Genomic DNA, 17339 nt, shown 5'->3' with positions numbered 1-17339 from the left:
ATTCTCAGAGGTAACTATGTAAAAATACCAAAAAGAAAATGAGTGATAATTTTGAGTGCTTTTTAATGAAATTACGAATTATACCCTATCTTATTATTATTTATAAATTGAGCCCTATTATATTGCGAATATATGTTGGTAGATATTTAATTTCTAAAATATTCTTAGTATAACTTAATTGAGAATATTTTTATAATTATCTTAGTATAGTTAATTTAACTCCGAAATTTGATTAAGTTTAACTAATAGATCTAATATGATATATTTATTAAATTATAGGGCTCAATTTATAAATAGTAAAATGGTAGTGTGTAGATTATAATTTACACCGTATTATATACAAATTTTGCTAAGTTTAATTGAGAATAAAAAAAAACTAACGAGGACACCTGGATCAACACCTTCTTTTATAAAATTATGAGAATGACGTGGGTGCCAAATGGAAAATTTCCAACGAGATCGATATGGTTCAGTTCACTCCCGTGGCGGCTCTTCTACGGCGATGGCGCCGCCCTCGAAACCCCTTGTTCCCCTTCCTCCCTTCTTCCCTCCTCGAAAACCCAAGACCCTTCTCCTCCGCCCTCTCTAGGATCGAATCTCTCGATATAGAGTCGTCGTCCTCGTCCTCGTCCTCCTCCTCGGAAGACGACGACCTGAGGCGCCGCATCCTTCGGCTCCGGTTCCCGAGGCGGAGCGCGACGGAGGTCTTGGAGAGATGGGTCGGCGGAGATGGGGAGATCACGATTTTCGAGCTCCGTCGGATTATAGTGGAGCTGAGGAGAGCTGGACGATACAAGCATGCCCTTGAGGTGAATTCTTGTTTCGATTATTTGTTGTAGGGTAAGATTTTGGATCTTAATTGGGAGGCCAAGACCAAAAAAGAATCATTTTTTTATATTTTAGTTTTGTGATATTTGTTATTTATGGATCCTTTCTCATTTGGTGCGCCTTTTATGTGGAGTGTTTGCTACTGGGAGTGCATTGTTGACATGAAGGAGAAGAATGAGATAATTGAGCGATAAACTTAATAGAAAATGCTACGAGCTATGCCACTTCTTGACTTTGCAGATCGGGCTTTTGCAATTTAGTTACGTTTAGGTTTTCAATTTAGCATATAAAACTGAGTGCATATATTTTCTAAGGTTGATGCATATTTTATTATAAGGGGGTGCACACAATTTACATATATGGTGTACACAAGAATCTATTAAATAAAAAAATTAAATGCAATTAAATTGCATAAGCCCCCTTTGCAGATTGAATGATTTTTCTTTTGGTCCTTTCATACTTGTGATGAGGTACGAGAAGAATTTTGTAGTTAGTTATTTGGGTCCTTTAGAAACTAAGACAACCAAGGAATTGCATTTGTGCCAGATTTTGAAAGCACTGCTAAGTTAGAATCTGCATAGACTTAGCCACACAATGTGTCTCTAAGAAATTGGCTCCTTTGTTGTTTGAATTGACATCTTCCAATAATACAGTTAACTAAGGAAGTTCAAAAGTATTGAAGCAAGTAAATGCCATACGTAGCAATATTTTTAAAAGACTATAGGCAGTGGACAGGCAGAGAAGAGGCTGGGCAGGTGCCTAGGCGGACGTTTAGCAACCAAAACGGTTCAATATGAACAAATAAAACAAATAATTGCTAAAGAAAAAGTTAAAATTATGCATAAAATCAATAAAAACCATTATAGGCCATTGGAATCCACAAATTTAGCAACATATGAGAGATTGATAATCAATATCAATCTACATGCTAAAACATAACGAACCATACACTTAAGGTCTTAGACAGAACAAGATGTAGAGATTAATCATACTCTATCTAAGGCGGGTGTGTAGGCAGAAGGCGGTCGTTTCCTTAAATCATAGTAAGTATTGAGATCTGTAAATTTCGATAGATTAATTATAGTTTTAAATGCTAGATGCCAGGAAAGATTAGACTAATTTGGTGAAAACTCTTTACTCTTTTCCAAAAGATTGCTTAGCTTAGGTATACGTTTTTCTCGAAAAGTAAACCTCATGTTTGATATTGTTGGTAGGCCTTTATTTATATAACTTGTTATAGTAGCTGAGAATTATTCCTATGACAATTATTTGTACTTTTTAGTACCTCCAAAAACTCTCCAAATAAATTATGCTCAACCTTGTCGGTTTCTTGGTTACCGTGGCTCACATGGGAGGATTTTGGTAGTCAATATCTATCAATTGTACAAGAGTTAAGCTACTCAATTTCATGGATATTAGTGTCTCAAATTTTGTCACATCCTCACCTAGTGCCGCCGACTTTTACTGAGCAAGTTTGCACTAGTAAATATTATGGCAAGATAAAATGGTGCACTTTTCAATGTTTCAGTTTTGTTCACTAACCATTCCAATTTGTAGACCACGATTTGTTATAATCCCAAGTTGGAAGTGCATCTCTGTTCTCAATGTAGTGTCATTCATAATATTCTACACAGTTTGCTTCTGAGATTATGTAGGTTGTCCTTGGAAGCTAAATAGTTATTCCATTATAATGCAGATTTTAACATGGATGGAGTCCTGCCGCAACTTTCAATTATCATCATCTGATCATGCAACCAGATTGGACTTGATCACGAAGCTTCACAGTATTACTGAAGCCGAGGAATATTTTGGCAAATTATCTGGCAGCGCTTCAAGGAAATCTGCATCTTTTCCCCTCCTTCATTATTATGTTAAGACAAGGGACTTGGAGAAGGCCGAAACCTTGATGGCAAAGCTGCAGAATGACGGAATGGCTGTCGATCCTCACCCTTTTAATGAAATGATGAAGTTATATGTGGCCACAGGTCAGTATGGAAAGGTTCTTTCCGTAATTCAACATATGAAACGCAGTAAAATCCCTTGTAATGTTCTTTCCTACAATCTTTGGATGAATGCCTGTGGTGAGGTTTCTGGTCCTACATCAGTAGAGATGGTGCATAAGGAGATGGTGAATGATAAGAATATTGAGGTAGGTTGGAGCACATACTCAACCTTAGCGGGTATCTACACAAAATATGGACTTTGCCATCAAGCTTGTGCTGCCCTTAGGACAGCTGAAAAGAAGCTTTCCGTGACAAAACGCCTAGGTTATTCATTTATCATGACTCTCTATGCTTCTCTAAATGACAAGGAGGGGGTTCTAAGGCTTTGGGAATCAAGTAAAAGGGTGCCAGGTAGAATTACTTGTGCAAATTATATGTGTATGCTGTTGTGTTTGGTCAAAGTTGGTGATCTTGGGGAGGCTGAGAGGGTCTTCAGAACTTGGGAATCAGAGTGCAGAAAATATGATGTGCGGGTCTCCAATATTCTTCTTGGTGCTTATGTCAGGAAGGGATGGATGGACAAGGCTGAGAAATTGCACCTCCATACTTTAGAAAAAGGTGCTCTTCCAAATTACAAGACGTGGGAGATTCTGATGGAAGGATGGGTGAAGACCAAGCGGATGGATAGAGCTGTTGAGGCCATGAAGAAAGGTTTCTCTATGTTGAAGCGTTGCCATTGGAGGCCACCTCCAGCAATTGTAGAGGCCATTGCAAAGTATTTTGAGGAGCAGGGCAACATTGAGGGCACAAGAAAATACATGAAGGTCCTACAAGGTTTGCAGATCATGAGTTTGCCACTGTACAAGTGCTTTCTCAGAACATATATAAATGCCAATATAATGCCTCCAAATATTTTTAAGATGATTGCAAGAGATCAAATAGACTTAGATGAGGAGACTAAGGAACTAATTCTATGTGCCAGCAAGGTTAATACTTCTGGTGCTTGATTATTAATTGTGAGAAGTTCACAGCTTTTTCAGTGAAGTTGAAATGATTATGAGTTTTGAAATACACTGCACAAGATGATTGTAATATATTGCAATATTGCAGAGGTTAATCTGTAAAGAGGTTGGTTACAAAAGAAATTGTCCAGTAAAGTTGTATGTGAAACTAATCGACTACCTGGTTCAGATCCTAATTGTTACTTATTAATCAAGAGCTGGTTTTGTTTATAAATTATTATGATGTGAATTCCCTTGAGCATTGCAAGACAATATGCAGTGAAACCAGCTACAATGTCCACTACTAATACACACTTCTTCAAGAAAACTTCATCTGGAGGCATCCTTCCTGAGTCTGCTGTTCTCTTAAAGCTTGCTTCCTGCCTTCTTAGTTCTTCCCCCATATTATTGGGCATTACATTTATGGAAACATTTGGCCTGATTACATGGACTCTTTTTCTTGGGCAAATGAAATCCAGAAACAAGTCATATCCTTCTGAAATAGTTCCGATGGAAATGCAGGTTGACGAACCTATAACCTGTTGATGTACTTGACAAGAACAGCAACAAAAAACTCAGTGATCAGATATTCCAAACTTCAGAATAGCATGGACCATCTTATGGCAGCATTGAACTAAATGAGGCAAAATCTCTTATCAGGTCTTGATTTGCACACTCATCTCAGAATCATCCTACTCCATTGAGCTCTTTTAGATGGATCTCCTGTTGCGTCGAAGCTATTGTCGTTCCGACATAACTGAAGAAGAAAATCCCTGTGTGACATGTCAGTTTGAATTATGCTGCTCTTTAGGACGAAATTGTTAGCAGAGAACTAGGGAAATGTTAACCCTGGAGCATAGATGATTTTTTTTTTCTCATGATAAGAAAGAATGTTCTAAGGTGGAGTTGAGCAACAGTTTCTGCCCCATCAATGGCTTCACTATATAATTTAAGTTTCTAGCCTTGAAGCTTAAAAGGTATACATAGGTCCATGTCAGAAGTATTAACTATTAAATAGATCTCTCGACTTTGCATCTACTGTACAATGCCTTATCATATTCATGAATAAAATCATGTGATAAATATTGTGTTTCCGATGGAAACTCAATTCTGTGAATATATCCATTTTATTATCTTTGGATTACATACATTCTCACCTTGGCATGGTTGTAATCCATGGATGGCAATAAAAGTTTCTGCAGAGAACCTGTGGAACAATATGATATCATTTACATAAACAAACTACTAAATGCATTATATTCAGTGGTTAACATTATGATTTCAGGTCATCAGATATTCCAGTGCTGTGCCCAACTCCACTTCTACCTCTGCCTCCTCTTTAGCCTCTGCTGCCTTTTCAGCCTCCTGTCTCCACCTCCTCCAAGCTTTTTAGGGTTTTTTACAGGATTCATTTTTGACGAAGAAGAAGACGATAAAAAATTGGATTGGATCGTTTTCTATTCTCACAATCCACTTGTTCTCAAGTTGGGATCCACTTTCCAAAGCGGTTCCTTATTCTCTGTGGATATTCATTCTAAGAGTAAGTGAAGGTCCATTTTACGTCTGTCGTTGCACAGCAATTCTTGTATTAAACCAAATTACTATGTCTTGGAAAAAAGCTAAGTTGCTCAGACTGCTCCTAAAATTTTGAATTCGGATATGTGGTATTGGTATTTAGACCGTGATTGTTCTAAACATATATCTGATGATATAATATCGTTTAAGATTTTAGAATAACTTTTGATGACCGTAGCTCTACTAGAGTTGTAGGTATCTTGTGATTACTCCCAGGCTACCTAAGTTAAAGAACGTTCTTCGTGTTGAGGACTTAAAAAAGACAAGTATCTTGGGAAGAAGATGGCTCGGCAGCAATAATTCTGTCAATGAAGTAGATTCATAAAATTTGTAGTAAAGCATAACTTAATGCTTGTTTTATTACTTTCCATCATATAAGTAAATTCACAACTGGAGCATCTGGAAAGACAAATGATAGTTGCCAAATCACAACTAAACAATGGAAAGTACCATTATGTAAAGAGAAACTTAAGCAAATCTGGTTAGTTTCTACTACCAGCTTGATGGGAAAGTGGGCAAGTGTAAAAAAGAATCAACCCTAAGAAAGCTCATGTACTTGAATAAAACCTCGTCTCGTAGTCTCCTTTAGAATTCGCTATATAATCATCAAAGAAAACACCATTGGGCATAACAAGAACTCGAAACACACAAGCATAGGCTAGTGAATGCAATTTATGTGCAATCTGCTTCGTGAAAACTGAACCATAAGATGGTAATTCATATGGCTCCTCTGCCGTGGTTGTGAACAATTGATTTTAGAGCTACTCTGCCTTCAGAGTCGATCAAGTACGACTCCTGCCATAGAAAGAAAGAAAATCAGATATAAAACCAAAATTGCAACGGTTTAATCAGAAAGTATCTAAGGGTAGTAATGTTTTGCATCAAAACATGTAACTATATTTACAAACCAGACATCTCAAAGTACATAGAAGGGACAAAGAACGTGAGAGTTAACTTTTCAGCTTATGTACTCACAATCTCTAGTGGACTAACTCTGTGTAGAAGAAAACCATTCTGCAATTCACTGGAAAAGACAGCAGGTCAATTTCCATTTAAATTTTAGACAGATGTTAAAATATCAGTACTTGAAAATTCACCTAGTAAAGTTAAGACTTTTGCTTGCTGAGAGAGCTACATGTGTTTCATCTGCAGGACCAGGGTTCCCAATGTACATGGTTGCTCCATCATGATAAAAATAGCCAGCACAGCCCTGTGTGCTCAGGTATGCATTCTGCCAAATATATGTGTGCAGATAGGAACATGAAATAGCCGTAGTGCTGGTGACAAGAACTAGATAAGATGTGAAAGAACGAACTTACAACTTCATATTTTAAAAAAATATGTCGAAGAGGCTCGTAAAATTTTATTCTTTCTGTTCTGTTCACCTTATCCTCATCACAGATCATCAATGGATCAAATCCAACAACTACGCGCCTATCTTGAATGAAATAAAGAAGGTTATTTGTACTGTTTTCAATAAATTACCAGGACCTTTACATGGCAGAGAAAGAGATAGACATGTTAAGTTAAATAGAACACCTTAAATCAATTTAAGCAAGCCTGTCTCATATGTCAAAGAGAAAAGTAGGAAATTCATGATTGAATCATCACAAGAGATGACTCTGATACAAAAACATTGTATCAAAAGGTAATTTGTACCATACTATATGTAGTTGGCAATCAAGTAAATGACAATGCTAAAGAGTAACAAGTACCAGTTACTGTTGGACAATGCTAAAGTATGCTGCAACCAACTTATTTGTTCTCTTAAAAACTTGCTCTTTTGCTCCATGTGCAAAAAATCCTTGCAGCCAAATAAAACATCATAGCAATCACATAGCTATAATTGCCTTACAAAAAACTTCATGTACATAGTTGTTACTATAAGACGAGAGAAGCGAAATCATCTGATTCAGTTCTATAAGAAAATTATTATAAATGCATATACCTCAGAGGTTACCAATGATATATTGTTATGGACGTCAATTATCACCAAGATATGGAAATAAATTTCCTGATATAATGTGACGAATGAATGTTTAAGCAATTTTTCAATGCAAATAATATCACATATTGTACAAGAACATAACGTTTCAGCATTAGGAAAAAGGAGACCAGAAGCTCAATTCAACTGAAAATGGCAGCTAAACATTAATTTCATGAACTCACTCAGTGATGTTGTATAGATATTTTTTATAGTACAGTTTTAGTGAGCTGGCCAGCATCTAATAGATTAATTTTAAGTTTGTTCTACCATTAAATGCTGTAAAGTCCATGGCATCTTTATTAAATGCAGCATCCTCAAGTTAACCAACTAAAATCACCATCATTTGTCAAACAACTTTGCTAGATATCAACAGAATATTTTTCTATAAGAGTCATGAAAAAGTTGCGCATCCAATAAGATTTATGACAAGTATAGCCCCATGAATCCTGATAACCTTTTGCAACTAGGTAGTCTATCTTTAATTTAAATACATGCCCATGATAGCAAAATGTAAAAGAGAAGGGAGGGGGGATCTAAATTTATTATACTACAAGATCTTATGTACATTCATTTAGAGAAGCATCTAGCATGAATGGCTGATGGATATTGTTGCTGCCTGCATCTGAAAGTAGCCTTGTACATGATACACTTTGGTAAAGAAAAGTTCAACAGCTAGTAACTGTTACCAGCAATGGCCTTGTATTCAAACCAATGATTTCCATGACTTGCTGATGCGGTATCTTAATCTTCTTCAGGAACCCAACTATTTGTCCATTTGAAGCTTTAGTTGTATACCTACATCTCCGACATTCATAAGTTGCAATCAGTAAGTAAATATTTTCTTATCCTACAGTAAGAATATGAGGATAAGTTTGTATCTAAGGAAGTCAGAAAATAATAATAGCGTGAAAATCAGGACTTTGTTTAGGAAAGGACAATGCACCAGGGAATCTTCAAAAATGGGAAATACAGGGTTGCCTGCAAAAGCACAAAACAGACTTTAATATTCTGTTCAAACACTAGATGGTTGTTTGGTTTAATAATCAAAACAATACAATTACATAAACCTAGTGGAAATGTGGTGATATGAGATCTCCAATTTTTAAATACATGAAGAGAATTACATTATGCCAAAGTGGATCCTCCTCCCCAAGTTCACCGACAACCAGCACAAACTTTGCTTTGTAGGTCTTTGCAATCTTTCCCATCTTCATTAACATAGAATTTTGTAAAACATAAGGCCGTAAGTGCTATAAAAGGGTATATGCACTAAAATCATAATACTTTCTTCTCTTGCAATAATAAAAGTACAATATCGAAGCAACTAAATCACAATTAAAATACCAAGCAGAATAGGTGTTACATTTTGTGAAGCTCTTGGCAAATGGGAAAACATAAGTGTTTAAGTATACAATTTAAATCCCAATATCAAGAATGCGGCTTCCTAGAATCAAACCAGTGCCTTTATAAAGCATGGGCAAGCTTTGAACATCAACCAAGAGAGACCTTTAACAATTAATGTACTTAATCATTAAATATGTTAAGAGTTGCACAATCCAAGGACAAAAGTTAAACCAGAAGCAAAAATGGATGATTCAAGTCATTAACCATGTTAATACAACTACATGATGACAGGCAATAATTCCTGCAGGATATGGTTGGCACTCTGAAATATTGTGTATGCTTACTATAAAGACTCAACCACTGAAAAATGTGTAGGCTTACTAGGTGCAACACTGCACATGTGCTCATATGAGTAGTTTATTAAGTGTGAGAGGGAATAGTCCTCAATCATCCTAGACTAATTTATTCTAGGTCCCTATTCTCTCCTCACTACCAACTAACTCAAGCCTCTTTTTTGTGACAAAAAAGATGCACACATAGAAACTAACCATCAAAGCAACTTACACAAATCAAATTCACCGGTACATGCTATAAGAAAAACAACCATCAAAACACCTTACTAGTCAACTGATTCTCACGCCAGCTCTACAATTAAGCTTTAAAAGCTTCACACTATCATACCTAATTTTATGAGTGATGCAATAAATGAATAAGGATAGATTCAGCCTAGGGACTTGAAAATTTTGAATAAAGCTCAATTTTGTCCAGAAGACTTTTTCACCACAGCATGATCAACTCCTCAACTTTGTAGCCTGATCATCCAAACATTTTGGCTTGAGCTGTATCGTATGGCAAAGAATATATCAAAGAAAGATTCAGCAAATCATGTTTTTTTTTTTGTTTCAGCTAAATGCAGTCTCAACAATAATGAGCATTAAGTCATCTGAAGGCAAGATGGCATGCAGCTATGAGCATCAGTATGAATCTTCAAGGTATCTCAACCTATTTCACAAGATTAATTCTGATGCAGGATAAACTGATGCCTTCACAGAGGGGATTGGCCTGGCCGAAATGTAAAAGGAAAACATACGAGGAGACAGCAATGTGAACTACTACACTCCATTAATGAAGACTGTAAAAATTATATAGGCAAAAGGTGGACAGGAAGCACCTAAAGTCTAATATCTAGGTGTGACACCGAGAAACTAAGATGCTAAAGAATAATAATTTTAAGAAGTAAGATAAAACCCAAATTTGAGTTAAATAGAACTAGAAGAATAAAGTAGTGCATTGTCAACAAAAAAAAAAAGTAAGTCATAAAGATCTACATATCTTACAAAATCTACAACAAAGTTTGCAATTTAAATTCCCCTTACGAACTGAAACACACTCTGTGGTCAAGACCTGGCACAAAGGTAGTCATTGTTACAAATAATGATTTATCTTAAACTTCGACAAGTTGCTAGCATGAAGAGAAGTTAAGATTTATCAATTATCCATGTAATCCAATCTGAAAAACAGATAGAAGAAGACATCAAATTATTGGCAGAAATAGAATTTTGAGACACTAACGTGAACAATCCTCATAAAGAAAGAAAGAAAAAAAAAAACCAACCAAAATAACATGAGCAGAAAACTAAAAAGAAAAGGAGAATTGCAATAAAACATACAATTTAGCCATTAAACACAGGATTTTCCGATCTCAATCTAACACAAGCCCAAACAAGAACATGGGCTAAAACCACCCAAATGCTCAAAGGGGCAAAGCTAAAGCAACTTCATTTACCTGATGTAAGAGTTGGGTCTGCAATTCTTGAGGCCGAGAACCCCCTCTAACGCTCAGAAAGTAGAGGTCCATCGATTCTCTTCTTCCCGGAATCGCCTCTTGGGGCTTCCCAATGTTGAATGCCGCGTAGAGGCCGAGGCACAGTACGACCTGAATCACCAGCGTCAAGCTCCATGACGGCTCCTTGCCAAACTGGCGGTAAGGATTGCACCCATCACCCATTTGACGAAATGTCTCACCCGCCACCACCTTTTGCTTTGCTGCTGCTTTTCAGATCTCTTCTTTTCCTCGTCCTTTTTTTTATTCCCTTTCCGATTTCTTTGCAATTAGAAAACCCTTTTACTATTACGCTCTTTGGATCACTACTGGGAGGACTGAGGGGGGAGAGAGACACACACACAGAGATCGAGAGATCGTGAACGCAACGTAGACAGACAGAGCACTAAAGACAATTTTCATGGGACCCGCTTCATGTGCTCCTGACGTGCTTTAGGTGTTCGATGAAATGGGTGAATCAAGAAATTTACCTCTCCCGAATAAGGAGTGCGAGATCTAACTTCTTCAATGCTAACAGCCAAGTACCAACCAGCTAAATATCTATCGCCTAAAATTGATGGTGGTGATAGAATGACGGGATAAATTATTCGTTACCTCGAATTATCATACCTCGTTTAGGGAATATTCTCTTCTTTAATTCCTTTTTATCTTAATAAACTCGGTTAGGCTTGGATTAAATAGTAACTACATTTTGTGCCTCGGTACATTTTTTTTTAATATCATATACGAGAGTTTAATTTATACTTAAAAAAGAGAAGAAAAAAATTGAAAATTTTCATTTAGATTCTTAGGCTTTCATCTAATAGCTCGTCTTATTCATTCAAGAAAAAAATTAATACTAGTGTAATTATTATAATTAATTGTACTAGATTAGAGAGTTTATACCGGTGTAAATTATTCTAATATTTAGATATATATTAGTACAGTGTGCCATAATTATATTTAATGTAACGTATGGTTTTAGGTTAAAACGATAGTTTGGCAAATGATTATAATACTATTTATAATAAATGGATTAGGAGAAGAGGAAGAGAGAGTGAGTGGTTGAAAGCATAGTTTATTCGAGTGATATCTTTTTAAGAGTAAAATAGTAATTGATAAATATAAAAATATTAGATTGAAGAAAATATGAGAAAGAAATAAGCATTATTATACTAATATAAGCCTAAATAATCTATTTTTTATTTTTTTTTAAATATAGACCTAAATAATTGTTTACTTATTCTACCAATATAAAGTGACTTATACCAGAATAAGTCTAATTTTATATCACAGAGTCTATTCTTTCACTTGTTATACCAATATAAAGTGGCTAATACCATAGTAAACATATTCTTATTCCAGTTTAAACTTTTGGGTTGAGTTGGATTCTAAAATTTATCTCAAATCTCCTTTCTCACTTGGATTAGGACTTCTCTATCTCCTAATAAGTTGTACCAGAGACGCTCGTTCTACAATTCGAGACCAATTTGGCGGCTTTGATGAACATATGGACGAGTCATGGTAGTCATATCTGGTTCGACTAATAGAAGCTAAAGCCCTGAGATCATTGGTATGCAAGCAAAGTAGACTCGATTGGAGCAAGAGTCCCAGTCTAGCTATCCTCACTTAGAATATGGGGCGATCTCTATTTAGGGATGGGTCTGAATTAATGCATGCATGGGTTCAGATAAGTAGATTTGTAAAATATTAAAGTCATCAGCTGCAAACAGCTTTGATATTATGATAAGTCTGCATACTAATAAAAAGAGAGAGGGTTTCTTAGGCAACAAACACAAAAGATATGGATCAAACTATGAAATCCAGAGAGTTTATTATAAATTCTCTCTAACATCTACCTTACTGACGTCTCAGAAGTTAGATGTTTGACGCTTTTCTGTGACAATTTATGGTTTAATTGGTTCACCATAAGTTTCTATTATATCTCAAAAAAAAGAACAAATAAGAAGCAAACAACGCTCATTTCTCTATCTGCGTCATAAATTCTGCTCCTTTAACATCTTTATCTATCACTCAATTTTCCATCACAGAAGAAGAAATCAAATTGTACACTTGACAGCTATGTGATGTTTTTATTTTATGGGAGCAAATTATCTGCAGCCCGGGCTGCAGGAATTTCCTGTTTCCAAAGTACTTGGCAGCTATCTGTTGGCTGCCAAAACAAATCAACCAGTTGAAAACTTAGGTTTAATTTAACACTAACACCTTCTAAACTATGGCATATTATCGCTCACACTTTCTGAGAAAAAAATAAAATAAAAACTAACATCCAGACCCTCTAAACTATTCACAAGTTAAAAGTCCTCTATAGTTTTAAAGAGTTAGTAATGGTCTACCAAAGTTGAAATGTCACTTTCCTGAATTCCTGGTACTTTTATTATTCCTTACCTTAATTCTGAATTTCCTTCTTAGAGGAAAAGAAAGTCTCTTGAATACTAATATAATAGAAAAGAACTGTCTTTTCTGCAGCTCATCAACCATTGCCACAATGTTGCATGGTCATAATATAATTTACGTGTGTTAGTTGGTAGTGTTATATCACATTATTGGCAGGGCCCAATAGGCTAACCTGATTGTCTTTTTTCCAATTGATAGAAAGCAACTCTTGAAAGTTGAAAAGGCTATCCTTTCACACCCTGGTGATGAAAACAAATGATATTAGCACAGAAGAATTTAAAGTACACCAAGCAGTCTGGTACCTGGAAAACGAGAAATTTTGGTTTGTATGAGATAAATGTGATAGAATCAAAATGCAAATAGGGCATACCTAACTCCATATGTTGAGCCAAGAGTACCAACATTGTTATAAAAAAAGCTCGAAAGGTGGTACTCAAAATATGAGCTTTTCGGTAGCTTCTACTCTTGGTTTCAATCCTTCCTTTGCACCAACGTAAGAAGTGATGCACAACTCACGGATGATACAGTGTTAGATTCAAGCCCTCCATCTATGTTTTTTTTTCTACCTTTCATAGAAACAACATGCAATATATTATATTAGACCGTGTGTACAATAACTATATTATATAAAGACAGATGACATTGGGTAACATCATTGCACCTACGCATGCTAAACAATCAAGAAGCTGATAAAGAAGTAAAGGACACTAATCACTTTCACAAAACACTAGAAAATAAGATCACAACCACCACTTGAGCAATCACTTACCTTTCTAGGCTGAGCATGGACTATGCAGGGAGGTCCATGAGCCACCCTGCCAAGATGGATGCCAAAACTGCCATTCTTGACACTGCTTAGTCCTAAAAGACACTCAGAAATTCACAAAATAACCTAATGATTGTCACTTTAAGTTGCATAAGTACTCCATATGCAAAGTACAAAAACAAAATAAAAGGTACCTGATGATAGAGCTCCACTATCCTGTCAAAACAAGGTAGATGTAACATGAACTACTACTGAAGCCCAAATTTCACTTGACAGGAAAAAGAAGGAAGTGTTGAATCAAAATCTTGAACAATAAGTCCTCCCTATATGAATTAACAAGTTTCAGGTATTCTTTTTTGCTTCCTATTCCTCAATATAAACACCGAGTCCCACTTAATTTGTATATCTTAGATATATCATATATGATGCTGAATGTTATGTCAGGAACAAGTCTACAACAGGAAGTTTCTTTTGGACGTATGTCCCTCTAATATGCAAAGCTTCCTTGAACTCTCTCCACTTGATCTGCCCAACAATAGTGACAGCCATTGAATGTTCACCAGGAAACAGAAACTAGAAAGAAATAAGAAATGCAGACTTTGCACACTAAGAACATCAACCAAAACTGGAACAGCAGCTCTTTATGAGAATAATACAAAACATGAGATATCTGGTAAAGTTGATAAAAAAAAAAAGGTAAACCAAGGAAGAATACAAGCAAATAGCAAACGCAGCTATATGTTTCATCATAAGCTGTAAAGTCACTCTCAATAATTATAAACAAATACAAATAGATAGTTAATAATATAAACTAGAAATAAATGCTCAAGACCAGTAGATAACCTGGCTAAAATTGAAGTAAAACCAAGAAACACAGGAAAGAATATAAAGAAGTAATAGATGGAACCAAATGAAGCAAAGACTAAGGGCATCTTCGCATCTTGCATCAAAAAGATAATGGGTTGTAGTCTTTGGAAACAATCGCTTAAGAAAGACTGCTTACACCCTCCCTCCCCAAACACCACATAGCAGGAACTTCATGCGCTGGGACTCCTTTAGTAAAGCGGAACCATAAAATATTTCACTAGCAGTAAAAATTGTTCTAAAACCTCCTTCTACGGTGAGCAACCACTATAGGTATTATATCTCCTACTTATCAGTATTCCACCAAATAACAGGTGTGAAAAATAAGCTTTGAACTCAAGCACTTTGCTAAGGCATGGAAATCTATGAGCAACATCACCCTACCATTCACAGACAGAAATCTTAAATGCTAATAACATACAGCAATTACATATGTAAAATGGTCTACATTGGATCAGGCCTCCTAAACAAAAGTGATTGAGAACATCCATAAGCAACCAGAACAATTGCCTCAGTATTAGATTATCATTCCTCCATAAATAAAAACCATTTAAAGGATTTAAATACAATGCAAAGCTCTTGTATTTTCTATTATTCCCAACAATATCATGTTACCATCCATAAGAGAGAAGGTAAACAAGAAGTTCCACAGCACATCACCATCTCTTCTTAGAAACATCTTAACCTAAACAAGCATAACCACTAAACCTAATTGAACCACAATCAACTTCAGAAAGACTTCATATGCTTCACGAGAGAATCATCCACACCTAGTTTATTATCAGCATTTCTCCTAAACATTGAGCTTCGAATGTGCAGTTCCATTGTCCACAATTTCTGAAGACACCTGATCAAAATCACAATAGCTAATTTCATTGAAGTTAACATTAAGAACATGTCCACCCTCGAAAGAAGTACGGTTGCAAGTTCCAACTCACTTCCCAAAAGGCTGTAATTATTAAGTGAAAAAAAAAAGAGCTAGTTATTGCAAGGAGGAGAACATAGTTGGAAAGAAATTACCACCTTTATCCCCATTCTATGCATAAATCCCATTTTTACAACAATTTTTTATGGTTGCGGTTGCTCTATTATCTACTGAAACAATGTTGAGGGGATATGAATTGTGTGCACTCTAAGGTCCAAGTTAACAATTGGTTGGTGGAATCAGACATCGTGGGACCACATTGCAGTGCAGTAGATATAATTAAGTAATCCACCCATGGTTTATTAACACCACCTTGTGTTCGGATCACTCGGTGCATCAAAGTTCAGCAAATGATTTGTCCACTCAGTGGATCACAATACATGTGAGCGGATCACTACGTGTCAAAAATACATAAATTAACTGATTCATGTGATTCAGGACAACCAAATAGACCTTTAGTGAGAAAGTCATCTTCTTACAATCTCATAAGGAACCCCTACAGAAAGTTACAATAACTACTCCATTGATAATAATGAATAAAAAAGATTGCCCAAGACCTCTAGAGACAATTAATGCACGAAATTTTTGAAAATGTCTAATGAAAAAGTTGATAAGTTCTGAAGAATATATAAATAATGGAAATAAGTTTACACCATAGAAATGTGTCAAATGGACACTAAATTCTCTATTCTTAGCAATTTGCTAAACATGTCACAAGATGTTGAACTATGGTAGAACATTGAAGCATAGAGAGTTAGAAGCTAATATTCAGTAAAAACTCACAATTTTGGTACACAAATAAGCAAAAAGTAAAAGAAAATGTAGTACTCAACTCTCACTTTATGACAGAACAATGTTCCTCTGTACAATCACTTGGGGAAGAAATAACAAACCACAAACAAGAAAATATAACAAACTATAGGTTCCTCTGCACAATCACTTAGAATCTACTAAACATGCCACAAGATGTTGTACTATGGTAAAACATTGAAGCATACAGAGTTAGAAGCTAATATTAAGTAAAAACACACAATTTTGGTACAACACGAACTATAACTACAGAGTCACAAATAAGCAAAACGTAAATAAAAATGTAGTACTCAATTCTCACTTAATGACAGAACAACATTCCTCTGTACAATCACTTAGGGAAAAAATAAGAAACCACGAACAAGAAAATATAACAAACTATAGGTTCCTCTACACAATCACTTAGAATCTACTAAGCATGCCACAAGATGTTATACTATGGTAGAACATTGAAGCATACAGGGTTAGAAGCTAATACTCAGTAAAAATTCACAATTTTGGTACAACATAAACTGTAACTACACAGTCCACATAAAAGCAAAAAGTAAAAGAAAATGTAGTACTCAATTCTAACTTAATGACAGAACAATGTTCCTCTGTACAATCACTTAGGGAAGAAATAACAAACCACGAACAAGAAAATATAACAAACTATAGGTTCCTCTGCACGATCACTTAGAATCTAGATGTTGTACTATGGTAAAACAATGAAGCATACAGAGTTAGAAGCTAATATTCAGTAAAAACTCATAATTTTGGTACAACACAAAATAATAACTACACGGAGTCACAAATAAGCAAAAAATAAAAGAAAATGTAGTACTCAATTCTCACTTAATGACAGAACAATGTTCCTCTGTACAATCACTTAAAGAAGAAATAACAAAACCACAAACAAGAAAATATAACAAACTATAAGTTACTCTGCACAATCACTTAGAATATACTAATGTTGAGGTGCATATACATATTAATAATATTAACAGAAATAAAATCAGAACTCACCTTGCACTACAAATGTTCTAGAAAGGGAAAATCTCCTTGTAAAAAATGTTC

At 35.5% G+C, this 17339-nt stretch overlaps 2 protein-coding genes and 2 long non-coding RNA genes across 6 annotated transcripts; 1 reads left to right on the top strand and 3 right to left on the bottom strand.

Moving 5' to 3' along the window:
• Nucleotides 1-443: 443 nt before the first annotated feature.
• On the top strand, nucleotides 444-4007 carry LOC140799854 (pentatricopeptide repeat-containing protein At5g27460). The gene is made up of 2 exons (XM_073154358.1): nucleotides 444-809; nucleotides 2525-4007. Exons 1-2 carry the CDS (start codon nucleotides 465-467, stop codon nucleotides 3776-3778), a joined length of 1599 nt encoding a protein of 532 aa, XP_073010459.1. The 5' UTR covers nucleotides 444-464; the 3' UTR covers nucleotides 3779-4007.
• A 1667-nt stretch (nucleotides 4008-5674) lies between these two features.
• LOC140799857 (uncharacterized) lies at nucleotides 5675-11027 on the bottom strand. 3 transcript variants are annotated; one of them, XM_073154362.1, is made up of 10 exons: nucleotides 10465-10908; nucleotides 8459-8542; nucleotides 8278-8312; nucleotides 8021-8129; nucleotides 7296-7361; nucleotides 7063-7151; nucleotides 6667-6781; nucleotides 6445-6578; nucleotides 6323-6371; nucleotides 5675-6142 (listed from the first exon to the last, which is right to left on the bottom strand). In XM_073154362.1, the coding sequence occupies exons 1-10, from the start codon at nucleotides 10684-10686 to the stop codon at nucleotides 6065-6067; spliced, it is 981 nt and encodes a 326-aa protein (XP_073010463.1). In that variant the 5' UTR covers nucleotides 10687-10908; the 3' UTR covers nucleotides 5675-6064. The 3 variants fall into 3 exon arrangements, with proteins under 3 accessions (XP_073010463.1, XP_073010465.1, XP_073010466.1); XM_073154364.1 differs by lacking the exon at nucleotides 7296-7361 and having other exon boundaries at nucleotides 10465-11027; XM_073154365.1 differs by lacking the exon at nucleotides 8459-8542 and having other exon boundaries at nucleotides 10465-10875.
• Nucleotides 11028-12967: 1940 nt separating this feature from the next.
• On the bottom strand, nucleotides 12968-13407 carry LOC140799860 (uncharacterized). Its single transcript, XR_012111084.1, has 2 exons — nucleotides 13289-13407; nucleotides 12968-13157 (listed from the first exon to the last, which is right to left on the bottom strand). It is a non-coding gene; the product is annotated as an uncharacterized lncRNA (long non-coding RNA).
• Nucleotides 13408-13688: 281 nt separating this feature from the next.
• LOC140799861 (uncharacterized) lies at nucleotides 13689-13934 on the bottom strand. The gene is made up of 2 exons (XR_012111085.1): nucleotides 13879-13934; nucleotides 13689-13779 (listed from the first exon to the last, which is right to left on the bottom strand). It is a non-coding gene; the product is annotated as an uncharacterized lncRNA (long non-coding RNA).
• Nucleotides 13935-17339: the final 3405 nt, after the last annotated feature.

This window comes from Typha latifolia, chromosome 13 (genome assembly GCF_019914945.1).
Source record: "Typha latifolia isolate L0001 chromosome 13, TyphaL0001v2, whole genome shotgun sequence".
Classification (NCBI taxonomy): domain Eukaryota; kingdom Viridiplantae; phylum Streptophyta; class Magnoliopsida; order Poales; family Typhaceae; genus Typha; species Typha latifolia.
The sequence above is the reverse complement of the archived record's forward strand: the minus strand, read 5'-3'. Positions and strand labels throughout refer to the sequence as shown.